Source organism: Phragmites australis, chromosome 1 (genome assembly GCF_958298935.1).
Source record: "Phragmites australis chromosome 1, lpPhrAust1.1, whole genome shotgun sequence".
Lineage (NCBI taxonomy): Eukaryota > Viridiplantae > Streptophyta > Magnoliopsida > Poales > Poaceae > Phragmites > Phragmites australis.
Window position 1 is genome coordinate 12,936,958 of NC_084921.1, and position 12,501 is coordinate 12,949,458.

The 12,501-nt window shown below is 41.8% G+C and overlaps 1 protein-coding gene across 1 annotated transcript; it reads right to left on the reverse strand.

The window, feature by feature from the left end:
* Positions 1-1,257: 1,257 nt before the first annotated feature.
* Positions 1,258-3,336, reverse strand: LOC133910304 (early nodulin-like protein 18). The gene is made up of 2 exons (XM_062352809.1): positions 3,041-3,336; positions 1,258-1,941 (listed from the first exon to the last, which is right to left on the reverse strand). Exons 1-2 carry the CDS (start codon positions 3,243-3,245, stop codon positions 1,457-1,459), a joined length of 690 nt encoding a protein of 229 aa, XP_062208793.1. The 5' UTR covers positions 3,246-3,336; the 3' UTR covers positions 1,258-1,456.
* Positions 3,337-12,501: the final 9,165 nt, after the last annotated feature.

Genomic DNA, 12,501 nt, shown 5'->3' on the forward strand with positions numbered 1-12,501 from the left:
CATTTGTTCAGTCCCCTCCACCGCTCTGTGATTTTATTCAGTGGCTCGACAATGAGCAAAATAACTCACAGAAGCTGTGGGTCGACATGAACATGAGGTGGAGAAGGGAAGCGTACGCACATCGGGAGTACGAGCAACAACAAGAGGAACTTCGTCTCAAACGGGAGGAAGAAGAGCACATGAGGAAGGCGGCGCACGACCGTACCGTGGCTCAGGCTCGAGAGGCTGAGAGAGAAAGGAAGCGGGAGAGAGCCCGCCGTGCTAAGACGGCAGATCCCGATGCCCTCCGAAAGGGAAAGTATCCTAGATGCACGCAGTAGAGAGTACCTAATGTAACCCGACATACTTTCCTTCCCTAAGGCATGTTATGATTAGGATCGGCGCACTAATAAGGTCTTAGTGCGAACCGTACATGCCACCTTTGTTTCCTCATCGTGTCGTCGCGGTTACAATGTATTGTAATGTTTTCACCATGTGTTCAATACTATGTTTATCCTCGTTCGCACCCCATACCCACGTAAAATACTGCAACTACTAATTACTGATTTTTTTCTCCCGTTATTACATAACCTACTCCAAATTTAATTTCTTAATTTCCTTACACCCCTTCTTTTTTTTCTTCAATTACAAAAATAATACATTTTTATAGGATAAAATGGGAAAAAATTAATTTTATATGAAAAAAGCCCCTAACCGCCCTCTCAGAGGGCGGCTAGGGGCTAACCGCCCCCCAGGGCCTAACCGCCCCTGAGAGGGCGGTTAGCCCCTCTTGCCGCCCTCTGAGGGGGCGGTTAGGCCTACCGCCCTCTCAGGGGGCGGTTAGCACCCGTACCCGTCCTCCCAGAGGGCTGCAGCCCTCTGGGAGGGCGGTGGGCGCCTACTTTTGCAAATCTTTTCGCCGGGAATCTATTTATTTAAATTTAAACTCGAAAAAATATAAAAATAAAAAAAACTCCCATTTTGACATGCTGTGGACCGCCGGGAAAAGGCCCGGTCCAAATCGCACCTCTGCTTAATTGTGAACTACACCATGCCATAGCTTCAGGACGATACAGTACAGGCCGAAAGAACACCTTTGCTACTTACTGATTGTGAATAGCACTACATGTTTCTTCAGCACCAACAGTGAACAACATGTCTTCCCGTACAGCTTGTATCCAACTCAGAAAATATATATGAAGACAACCTCATAGAGTTGAGCTCCCGCTGAACAACATGAACTCCAACGAGAAGACGACTTGCTCGATCCAAATAATGAGATTGTTATTCAGATCTATTTATGATGAAACCCGGTGCGAATCGAATAAATAGCCACAATATACAAGTAAAAAAAACATTTCACTCTAACTTAATACCATTGGAGACCTTTCTAGTCAACTATAGCCTATACTGCAATAAATAAATTTGAACAAGAATGGACTATCATAATCCATGTGCACGTGTCACCCGCACGCACCTACACCGCGACGAGCACAGCGACCAGCGTCACGGCCAGACCAGGCCCGAGCCTTGCTAGGGTCCGACTCGAGCCCGAAGTGGTACGACCGCTACTCGGTTCGTCGTCCTCGTCCGACGCGCTCGGCGTGGTGACGTTCTTGGGGTGGCTGAAGTCGAAGACGGCCACGCCGTCGGCGGCGGCGGGCGCCGGCGCGGGGGCGGCCGGCGGCCTGAGGTCCGGCGGGAGGCCCTGCCCGTGGGCGACGTCGATGGCGAAGCGCTGGCCGTTCTGGCACTGCTCGCCGTCGTAGTTGCCCGAGAAGAAGTAGGTGCGGCCCTCTTTGAGAAGCGGCACGGCGACGGTGACGGCGTCCTTGCTGAACTCCGGCGCGGCGGCGGACCACTCGACGGTGTCGTCGGGGCCGGAGTCGTTGTAGTCGCAGCTCTTGTACAGCGTCCCGTTCCGCGTCTGCACCACCGAGTGGTTCTTGTCCGTGTTGAAGACTGCGGGTACGTACGTACATATATTAATTTGGAGGAAGGAAATTGACATGATTAGTTGCACCACCGAGTGTTTGTTGATTAGTCTCAAGATTATGCTGTTGGACATGCAGAGTTGTAATTAATAATTGCTATGGCGTGGTCAGTGCAACAACCAGCTAGTCAGGTAGAGGCCAAGGGCAGATAATATAGCTCGATCTGCTGTTGCGATATGATGTTCTCGTCGCTGGCTATATATGAACCCAGTATACTAGCGCTAGCAACTGCGATCAAATGAAAGCTGAAACCGTGATTAAGGGGGTCATTAACGCCAAGAGCTATACCAATTGCGATACTAAATTACTATTAACAGTAGCATGCAGTACGGTGCTGATTTTGCTAATTACCACCTTGAGTTTTTTGCGAGTAATTACCGCCATGATTAGACAACTAATCTAGGAGTATGACCTTTCTGTTGTGATTGAGATTGGTAAGCTGCAGCGACCTGAAAAGCGGAGTGGGGCACGAGGCATGCTGCACCCTTTTCCCACAGGCCATGTGCACCAGGAAATGTAGGAAGACATGACTGGTTTTGATACATCACACATGCATACACCCCAAGGGAACTAAAAAGATAATGGATCACTTAGCTCTGGTGCTGCTGCCTGCTCAATATGGAATTGTGAATGTGCTCATGGCAACTAGCAGGTGGTCCAACTGCATGTGCATGGTCGTGTGATCAGAAAAGACAGAAATCAACGGCTTTGATAAGGAACAGCAGACTAAACTTAAAATGGTCGGCCTAGGATGCAGACGCGCTTGCATGTCGATCGATCAGTGAGTGATTAGCTGTCCGGCCGCTTTCACTATTAGGATCTGAGCCTTTCAGCCTTCAACTTGACATCTATATGTCGATCGCTTGTTAGGATCGATCTCCATTTCTTACAACTAGACAGGTAGCACATCTGACCAAGAGGCCAGGAATCTCCATTGCTCACTTGACTCCCCGCCGATCGAGTACCAATCGTACCGAACCCCCGTCGCCTTTAGCCACGCAACATGATGCCCACCGGCCGGTAAGATCAAGAGATTAGCAGAGATGGAGCAAGCGCAAGCTACTCACTGAGGAAATCCCCGAGGCTAAAGTTCTTGCCGTCGGCCCACTCCTGGTAGTCGACCTCCGGCAGGGCGAGGCCGTCGTACCAGCCCTTGTCGTCGCCGACGGTGTAGTTCTTGTACGCGCCGGCGGTGCGCGGGGCGACGGCAAGGGTGGCCACCACCACGGCGAGGCATGGCAGGACCAGACTGCCGCGGCCGGAGAGCAGCATTGGTACTTAGTAGTAAGGTGGTAGTATTATGGTAGGTTGCCTCTCTGGGAAGAGATGGAGATGCTCTTGTGAGTGATGGATGCATTTCGGCGGTTGGGAGCTGCACTTAAAAGGAGCGATGGAGCTCTAAAGACAAAGAAAGCTAGAGCGGCTTGGCATATGTTTTGCCCTTTTGGTGGGTGACAAATGACCTTCGAGTTTTCGCCTATTGCAGGAATGCCACTGGGTCACTCGGATATGGAGCTAGCGTCTGGTAAAAAAGGAGGGGCAACCTGGTCATTTGAAATACCGACGGACATGAGCTGCGGCGCCGGAGCCGGGAACTTATTTCTGTTTATAAACAGTAGAGTTTCAGCTTTAAATTCTTTTAAAATTATGTATTCTTAACTTTAAAAATTTATGAACATAGAGTTGTAGACACATCAAAAATATTTATGTGAGTTATTTTTATTTTTTATTTTAATCTAAAAATAAAAATTTAAATTATTTTAACTTAGCCTATAAAATATAAGATCTGATATAAAATTAGAGGCAGAACTGCCAATGTTGTGCTGTAGGGTGTGTCGGCAGCCAAGCAGATAGTTTTTCTGCACGAAACCATGTGACACTGGCAAGGAGGAGACGTGGTTTCCTTTTGGTTGCCGTGTCCCGTCCTCGGATCCGCTGCGCCTGCGCCCCTTGTCCACAACCGCATCTAGGGGCATGCAACAGAGGCGGTGCATCATCCAACACGAGTACATGGGAATTTGCTGTGAACAATTCGAGTCAAATTTGCACTAAATCGTGTTGCTCATCCACAAATTACAAATTTCCTCTCACTGCTACGTGTGGGACTAGTGTGGAGTTACAGTACAAAAGAATTTGGTCAAAAGGATATTCGTACATGAGAAGTTTCATATATCGCCTCTCACTGACTCAGACCAACTGAGGACACCTTCAACAACTATCTATAGACAGATCAGATACAATCAGATGACAAATTATAGTTAAAAACTATTGATGGTACCCTAAACGACGTCCGATCGGAGCCATAGGGGTAACATGGACGTGCACATGGAGACATGGACAAAGAAAAGATTACGCAATATAAAAATGTGAAGATATTATGCTTGGGGGCGGAGCACATCTGTGATCTGTCTGTGATGTACTTCAGGACTTGGCTTGATGCTACGGCAGTTGTAGATGTACTCCAGTTTGCTTGCATAAACAATATCGCTAGGTGCTTGTTCTGCTGTTCTTATTTAACATGCACCAAATCATTGCGAGCTGTTCCAAGTGTCCTCTGCTGATTGCACGCTTAGCTGCCCCTAATTTTTATGGTTTTGTGAAGGAAAAAAGGACGGCAGCAACGGTTTACCTTGAAGCTAACTTTGACCTGTGATTTTCTGCGTTTTGTTTAGCAGCTGCATGCTTCTCTGTATGTAACGCTGACTGGTCGATGCTGATAGGCAGACTGACGCTCACGTTGGTTGTTGAACGGAGGGATCTCAGATACAAATGCTGCAATCGTGCAATCTTTTTTAGCTATGTGCAAAGTTCAAGTTCAAATTCATTCTGTGTTCAAGTGTAACAAAAATGGGAATGTTCTGACAGATGATTTAATAGAAGTAGAAGTTAAAAAAGAAGAAGGTTCAAACGGGCAAGTAACAACAAACTCATAATTTCTCCTAACATAGTTTCACCTTGATTTTATTTTCCAAGTGTACTACAACAACACTCCATGCATATACATCACCATTATGTTTTGAATTCATTTTGAGTTGATTGCACTCCATTTCTTACTAAATTTCCCATGCTCATATATACCATAATGAATAGCTACTTCTCTAACTGTCATTCTTTTATATATCTGTCTTTCTAATGAGTATATATGTATATCTGCTGCTTATGATGAATGTATGCATTGTATATATGTTATTTTAAAGGGCATGGTTAGCAATTTCGTGAGGATAGCCCAACTATGAAAATGAGCCACGTAACAATCTGTGGTATCTGATATAAAGCAGAAGATTCTTGTGGAGACTTATTTATAATATAGAACATAATGCAGACGGTTTTGATCGCAACCGTTATGGTGTCTAACATCATAAATGGTTTTAACTGCATATGGCCACTTGGTCATCACATTTGTAGATGGTGGACAAATCATCTGTCATTAGGTGATCATCATAAGCACTTTATGACTGATATAAGGAAAACTGTCTGTCATCAATAGAAGTTGATTACACCTAAGTTTAATTATACATGTTTTCTTTTTAGATCAAAATCGCACTTCATATGTTTCTCTCTTATTTTCAACTAAGAAATCACTTTCTTCATGTTCTAGGGATGGAGAAGTTAGCCATCCCCGTGCCGTCCGCCATGACGCGATTGCTATTAGCAGCATTGCAGCAGAACAATGAACTCCAGATCTTGAGCACATAGGATCCAGATCGGGAGATATTCTCAGTCCTGGGCGCCATGAGAGCCCATGCATGCACTGATTGTGTAATCTTGCCAGGTGGGTAGTCAGTTTACATCATTGAAGACAGCTTTTGCACGGGACTACAGGCTGTTCCACCGGCATCTTGGGAAGCACAAGTGAAGCAACTGAACATCCATGCTGCACGTCAATGTTTTGATTTTTACTTATAAAATACAAGTTTGTTCTTATATTGTATCTTCTCTCTACTCTTTTCTCATTTAATAAAAACTCTTAAAATTCGAATAATTTATTTATTTTTATCATCCACTATTGTCCTTCAGTCTCTCTGTCTCGTTACCGGCTATGAATATGTGACTTATTTTACTAATAAAAATAAGCAAAGAAATTATGAGAGAAATTAATAGATAATCTCTTATTTTAATCTCATCTAAAATTAAACTATAATATCGCTCTCGACGTATTCGTTCGGTGACGCTTAAATGAGATATCTAAATCTCTATGCTTGAATTTTTGTTTAGTGTTACCGTATCAAATATTTATATTTTTGTCAGGATGTACAGATACTTAGCTAATTACTACTCCCACCGTTCAAAATTACAAGGCGTTCTTTTTTTTTTAAAAAAAGTTGGGAGGGCACAAGGAAAAACAATATTTTGGGCCCATTCGGATAGGGGTTTTAGATCTAAGCTCTCATGATTTAGTTTTAATTTGAACTAATTCGTAAAAGATAGATATGTGGATCGGAACAATTCCCTATTTTCCAAACATGCCTTTAAATATTTGGACGATTCCTATGAGATAATTTATTCTTTTAATCTTTCCGACTTAAATATTTGGACGATTATATCAACATATATACGACTTTAAATGAAAAAAGTTAGCAACTACAAAGTTATGCATCTTATCAAGATCTACAATATTTATATAAAGTTTGTTTCTATCCAACTCCATATCACAAGGTTGTCTCTAATCCGTACACTGTTCGGTGAAACAACCATAACTTTTACTTATGGAGTCTGATTTCGATATTCGACCTCTACTCTCAAAGCTAACAAGGAGACACATCTAGAAAAATATACGTGTTTAAATTTGTACCTTTCTTGACCCCAAAAAAGACACATAAGATACTCGACACGACTTCTGAAATTTTTGGTCAAAAATTAACCTTCTTCAATTTGCTTAAAATTCTTTGGAGACATAGTGCTACATTTGGAAGTTAGTGCTGCGTAGACATTTCATTAATCTAAGTTACCAAACTCGCAATAAAAATATTTGAAGTTGTAGTTCTCTACTTTGTGGCCATATATATGGTTTTTTCAATCATTCCTAATAGTAACACACCAGTTCCAACAATTTACTTTATAGTTCAGTGTGTGGTTTTTTCCTTTGACAATATTTATATGATCCTTTGGGTACTATATGGTTTTAAATAAAAAGTTATCAACTAAAAGTTATATATCTCATCGAGAGCTACAATTTTCATATAAAATTTATCTCCATCCGAATCTATATAAAAAAATATGAATTTCTAAAGATGTGCTACGTTTTATTATCAATGCCGGTTAATATCACGAACTGGTAATGATAATGCCTATATTATCATTGTAGGTTTATGATTAGGACCGATAGTAATAATAAAGTATCAATGTTGGTCTTTTAATGGAACCGGTAGCAATACTTGATTATCACTTTCAGTTTTTAGTAAGAATCGGCAATGATATTTTATCATTGTCGGTTATTTTCAAACCGATAGTGAAAGGAGTACAGATGACTAATTTTATAGTAGTGTTTATTACGATGGCCTTTTTAAAATGCTATTTTTTCTAGAGTTGGTTGTAGCAGTTAGTTAGAACACATTTTACAGCGATAACATCATATTCTTATTGAAATTAGTAAATATTCTAACAACAGACTAGATTCTAAAGCGCAGCAACCACAAGTTGGCTTTAAGTGACAATGGAAATATTCTAAGTAATATGAAGGGTATATGATGAGGGAGAAAAAGGACAAAAGTACCCATGATGAAATGTTTTTAAGAGAAAAAAAAGTATCCGCTAAAACGACATGTATTTGAGAAATAAGGAATATTTCAATATTTTATCAGCAAAACAAACTGAATTGATGTCGCAAACCAAGCAGTTCAGTTCTCAGAAAAGATCATAGAAGCACTGCTCACTGGACAGGTCCATGATGAGTGTGACCAGACAGTTTAGAATCGGAGGGGTTCCACGAGAAAAAAACAATCTAAAGATACATCCATGGGCCGGTCGCTACACTACTACATAAACTCCTATATATATCGGCTCATCACTGTCAGATTCTAATGGGCCGACAGTGATGGAAAATCACTGTCGGTTTATAAGTCGCGTGGGAAATACAGTCACCGTGCTTACGAACAGGTAATGATAAGGGCATCACTGCCGGTTGTTGGCTTAAGCCGATAGTGATGCCCTGCTCCATCTTCACAATCGGTTTAATCCACCAACCGGCAATGATAGCAGGACATCACTGCCGGCTTATTATATTATCCGGCAGTGACGCCTCGACTATATAAAAGTCGCTCTCTCCTCTAAGCCCGGGCACACAACAGAGAGGAGCTCTGTTTGCTCGGTGACAGTCATTTTTGTCACCAAGTTCTTAGTGGCTTCAAAATTTTGAGGAATCCTCATGCCCTAGTTGTTTCAAGGTATGTAACTTCATCTCCAATCCATTTCTAGTTGAATTTTATTTGCTAAATTGCTCTAAATTTTGAAATGACGGAGATGCACCTATGGCCATGATGTTTTAAGATAATGTAGATGCAATTATATCTCATTTATTATACGGAAGCTTCAATTAGTAGCTTACGGTGGAAAGTGTCTTTATTATTGATTTACATTAGCTATAGGTTTGAGCATATTTATTTTGTATTTTTAATAAATTAGAAAAATTGGCTATAAAATTAAGATATATAGCAAGCTTCAATTATATTTTTTATATTTTAATTAATTTAGGAAGCTCCAATATAGAAACTTTAAGTATGAGCATATTTATTTTTGATTTATAATGAATTAGAAAAATTAGCTATGATATTTAGGTATATTGCAAGCTCCAATTATATTTTTATATTTTAATTAATTAGCATGCTGCTATATGAAAATTTTAGGTACGAGTGTATTTATTTTGATTTTTAATGAATTAGAAAACTTCTCCATGATATTTAGGTATGTAGCAAGATCCAATTATATTTTTTATATTTTATTTAATTAGCAAGCTCTAATATATAAACTTTATGTATGAGCGTATTTATTTTTTATTTTTACTTAATTAGTCCTACAAAAGGGTTGAATAATAAAGAAAATTTCTAGAGATGGCACCAACAAATACTCATCGAAAGCGTATGCGAAAGCATACAAAAGGCGGCTCCTCCAACCCGGACCAATTGCCGGTAGGAGATGACAGGTAATTGATTTGTTGGTGATCGCAAAATCTTCTAGATATTATGAATTTGGATTTACAATAATGATATAATTGTAGATGGACAGAAGATGGATGTACGATGCGAGCTGTGTGAGCGCAGAGTACAAGAACGACGTAGATTGTTTCCTGGTACAAGCCGCAGCGCACAAGTCAAATACACAGTCTCAATACATGTGCTATCCATGCGTCGATTGCGAGAACAAGAAGAAGTTTTCCACCACCCAGCAGATACATTCCCACTTGATGCCAAGGGGCTTTATGCCTGGCTATACTCGTTGGACCGAGCACAGTGAAGCTGAGATCGTACAGGAACGGCAATACATTGGTAGAGAAGACGAAGACTTGTGCACCGATATGCCGGCTAATGAATACACAGATATGTCGCCTGTCGAAGATACGTTGGTCGATGATGATCTAGAGGAGATGTTGGCCGACGTCGACGCCGATGATCTGGAGTAGATGTTGCGCAATGGGGGGGGGGGAAACTTCACCAATGAAAGAGAGTTTCAAAAGTTCCAGCGTATGATAGAGTACTCTAAAACACCGTTGTTCCCGGGCTACGAGAAGGAGCACACAAAGTTGCGTACCGTACTTTCACTGCTACAATTGAAGGCAAGCAACGGGTGGTCTGATACAAGCTTCATATAGTTGTTACTATTCTTGCAGAAATTGCTTCCAAAGAGAAATGTGCTGCCAGAAAACACGTACCAGGCCAAACAGGTTGTGTGACCATTGGGGTTGGAAGTGTAGAAAATACATGCATGTCCAAGTGATTGCATGTTGTATCACAGAGAGCATGCAGACTTGGAAGCGTGTCTCATCTGTGGTGCATCACGGTACAAGCGTGACCATGATGATATCGATGGTGAAGGAAAGAATAAAAGGCTTCCCATCAAGGTGATGCGGTATTTTCCTATAGTCCCCCATTTGGAGCGTTTATTCGCAAACAAAAGCCATGCTAAACTGATGCGGTGGCACGCCTAGGAGCGCAAGGATGATGGAATGCTTAGACACCCCACTGATTCTACGCAGTGGAGAAACATTGATAGGAAATACAAGGAGCCCTTTGCAGAAGATGTGAGGAATATAAGATTTGGGTTGAGTACGGATGGGATGAATTCATTCAGCAATATGAGCAGTAGTCATAGCACTTGGCCTATGACTCTATGTATCTACAAACTTCCTCCTTGGTTGTGTATGAAGCAAAAGTACATTATGATGACGGTGCTGATACCGGGGCCGAGACAACCTGGCAACGATATCGATGTATACCTGAGATCATTAATGGAAGATCTTGTAATACTGTAGAACGATGGTGTGAAGGTATGGGATGCATACAAATGAGAGAACTTCACCCTACGTGCAATGCTGTTCGTAACAATCCAGGATTGGCCAGCCCTTTGCAACCTATCGGGCCAGATTGTCAAAGGCTATTGTGCATGCGTGCATTGTTTGGATGAAACAGAGAGCTTGTGGTTGAAGAATAGCCGAAAAATGGTGTACCTAGGTCATCGTAAATTTTTCCGCAAGAATCACCTGTACCACAGCAACAGGAGAGCTTTTGATGGGACTTGATCACCTCCTAAGCATCGCACTGGGAGACAGGTATATGACATGGTAAAGAGACTTAGGGTTATCCTTGGAAAGGGACGTGGAAGTACACCGGTTTCGAAATCTAATCTTAGAGCTTCTATGTTCAAAAAGAAATATATTTTTTATGACTTAGCTTATTGGCTGGATTTCGTGATTCGACATGCAATCGATGTCATGCACATTGAGAAGAACGTGTGTGATAGCTTGATTGGTACGATATTAGATATACCTGGCAAAACAAAGGATACACTCTAAGCATGGAAGGATCTAAAATGTTTGAAACTCAGACATAATCTACATCCCGAAGATATGGAAGATGGCGACAAATATCTTGGTCCTAGTAGCTACAATATGAGCAAGGCGAAGAAAATTGCAATGTGCAACTGCTTGCATGGAATCAAAGTTCCATCGGGTTACTCCGCCAACATAAAGAGACTAGTAAATATGAAAGATTTGAAATTAACTAGCATGAAGTCTCATGATTATCATGTGATGATGACACAGATGCTTCCAATTGTAATTAGAGGTATTCTGCCATTGAAGGTCCGAAACCCAATCATAAAATTGTGTTCGTTCTTCAACGCGATATCACAGAAGGCCATCGATCCGACCAAGCTAGATAAGCTGCAGGAAGATATGGTCGAGACTCTATCCCAACTTATGGCATTGTTCCCTCCATCATTTTTTGATATCATGGTGCATCTCATTGTTCATATTGTGAAAGAGATAGAGATTCTTGGCCCCGTGTTTCTGCATCAGATGTACCCTTTCGAGAGGTTCATGGGAGTTTTGAAGAAATATGTTCGTAACCAAAATCGGCCAGAAAGCTGCATGGCCGAGAGCTGGGGAACTGAGGAGGTCATTGATTTCTGCGTCGACTACATGAATCTCAAATCGATTGGTGTGCCTATATCTCGCCATGAGGGGAGGCTACAGGGGAAGGGACGATAGGTGCAAACTCATTCCGCACTAACGACCCTGTTTCATTCACGCAAGCACATTTCGCAGTTCTGCAACAATCACTTGTAGTGGACCCATATGTCAAAAAACACCAAAAGATGATACGCACCATAAACCCAGGGAAGTCCGATGTTTGGATCACACGAGAGCATCGAAATCATTTGGCGCTTGGTTACGTGATAGGTGATGTATAAGCAGATAGAGTGTGCTCAGTTGACTGTGTTGGCTCATGGACCGTCAACTACAATCCTCACATTCCAAGGATATGACATAAATGGCTGTACATTTTATACGAGAGCTCAGGATAATAAGTGCACCAAGCAAAATAGCGGTGTCCGTATAGATGCCTACGACTGCAATGGAAATAGGGAGACCTACTATGAATTCATAGAGGAGATCTGGAAGCTCGACTATGGAGTGTTAACGGTTCCTCTTTTTCAGTGCCAATGGGTCAGACTCCTAGGGGGTGTGAAGATCAACAAGTACGGTATGACTACAGTGGACCAAAAACTTGTTGGATACAAAGAATAACCATTCGTACTTGCAGATGATGTTATGCAAGTCTTCTATGTAAAGGACCCAGATCCGGCTAACAAGAGGAGCTCCACGTGGTTCTTCAAGGAAAAAGAAGGATTATCGGAGTGAACAATGTTGTTGACGAGAAAGACTACAATTAATTCGACGCGCTACCTCCTTTCGGAGAGGATGTCGACCTAGGTCCTATGGAAGACACCAATGAACCTCCTTATGTACGCCGTGATCATAACGAAGGGCGAATCGTTAAGACAAAGTAGCTAAATTGTATTAATTACTATATAT